This window comes from Nannobrachium achirus (genome assembly GCF_963921795.1).
Source record: "Nannobrachium achirus genome assembly, chromosome: 8".
Taxonomy (NCBI): Eukaryota; Metazoa; Chordata; class Actinopteri; order Myctophiformes; family Myctophidae; genus Nannobrachium; species Nannobrachium achirus.
Genome location: NC_137817.1, coordinates 45954257 through 45956180, shown reverse-complemented (window position 1 = coordinate 45956180; position 1924 = coordinate 45954257). Strand labels below are relative to the sequence as shown.

The window sequence follows — 1924 nt, the reverse complement described above, 5'->3', positions numbered from 1 at the left end:
CCCAAATCTGTACATTTTTGGACATAATTCTGGCAATGTCATATTATTACATTCTGACATCACGTGAGGTCAGAACGTTATAACCATACAAGGAATAGAAAAATTACAAAGGGGGCGTCCACATGTTTTGGGCATGTGTCTGGCTTTCCCCTTCTACACTTTGACGTGGATCACAGGTTTGTGTAAACTACCATATCACAGGCCACGCCCCCCTCGGTGACGACACGTTGTTATTCCCTATATGGCTTTGGCTGAGAAGACTGTCACGCCTTGGTGGCATCCTGACTGGTACTTAAACTGTAAAGTGGTTGGATTGTTGTCATTCTGTTCAAACTACTGACTAGAAGGAAGTTTGTAGCTCTTTTCTGCATTATTATTTAACAAAACCTGCTTGTCATAAAACAAGCATTTCTTTACTTCCAACTTGCAATGGCGCCGCCCCTGGGAAAGACAGATATGTACGACAATGCTTTGTTCGGCATCTTGCAGAATGTTGGAAACGTACAGGACTTTCTACAGATCTACTTTGGCTTTCTGTATCGCAAGACAGAGTTCTACCGGACTTCAAGTCCCAACGCTGCGCCAGAGAAAATGGCCCTCAAGAAATTCAAGTTATTTGAAAAGATTGCAGAGAAGGACAGAAATAAAGGGATGAAGACAACCATGGAGTCCTCCACAGTGTCAAGCAGCGGTCCTGCCCAGCCGTCACTAGAGGGAGACCAGGCGACTGCAGCCAGCACCAGCTCAGCAGAAATGGATGAGCAGATGAAATATCAGTCTAACCCAGAGAGTTATAATGGGGCCGTGAGGGACAACTACTGCTGGTCTCAAGACCTTGCGGACATCGAAGTACGTGTAAATGTTCCTGAAACGGTCGTGAGGGGCAGACAGGTGGCTGTTAGCATCCAAACCGGCAGCGTGCGTGTCTGCGTGAGAGACGGAGCAGAGGAGAAGGTCATGATGGAGGGAGAGTTAACGGAGAAGATTAACGCTGAAGACTCACTGTGGAACCTCGAACCTGGACGTTGCGTCGTTCTAACGCTCAGTAAGTGCGGTGAGATGTGGTGGAAAGCAGTACTGAAAGGAGAGCCAGAGATTGATATCACCAAGATTAACTGTGAGCGCCCCCTGGACAAAGTTGATGAAGAGACGCTTGCTACTATGGACAAACCTAAATATGACAAGAAGCAGAAGCCGCTAACGAGCGAGCAAATGAAGGTTCACGAGATGCTGCAAATGGGCTGGGATGCCAAAGATTCACCATTCAAAGGACAGCAGTTCGACCCCTCGATGTTTAACATCCAAAATACAAAAACACTGGAATAATCTACAGAAAGCAGATCTTGTAAAACTGACCTCAGTTACAACCGGACATGGACCGCACCACATCTCTGGCAATAATAACCGTTCTACAAACATTGTGAGTTTGTAGCTGGCGAATTCCCCCCATTCCTCCCATAATAAGCATGCTGGGGTTAACGTAGATAGGAATGGTAGCCTGTCCTGTTTGGATGGATCACTCCTTCCTCTTCATCACTCCTTTCCCTATACTAGGTTAATGATCATCGTGTATGCATTAACCTAGTAGGGAAAGGAGTGATGAAGAGGAAGTAGGGGTTGAACTTGAAAGTAAAAAAAAAGAAACAAAATGTTTTTCCTGCTTTTTACATGTATAGGTTTAATTTTTTTGTATAGTGATGCATATTCACGGATTAACAACATGGAAGAGATGTAATAGATTTTTTTTTTTAATGGTTATGTGCTGGATGCTCCCTGATATCCTCAAATGCTGCCTTTCTGGCTGTTCTATTTATTTATTTATTTATTTATTTATTTATTTATTTATTTATTTATTAAATTATTAATAATTAAAATTATTATTTTTTAAACAAAGATGGGGTGTATGGAAAAACTCTTGGTGATT

General features: G+C 42.8%; 1 protein-coding gene across 1 annotated transcript; it reads left to right on the top strand.

Annotated features, from left to right (window-relative positions):
* Positions 1–429: 429 nt before the first annotated feature.
* LOC308290146 (nudC domain-containing protein 3-like) lies at positions 430–1326 on the top strand (the record flags this gene model as incomplete). The annotated part of the gene is made up of 1 exon (XM_080731921.1): positions 430–1326. One exon carries the CDS (start codon positions 430–432, stop codon positions 1324–1326), a length of 897 nt encoding a protein of 298 aa, XP_080588047.1.
* Between the last annotated feature and the right edge of the window lie 598 nt (positions 1327–1924).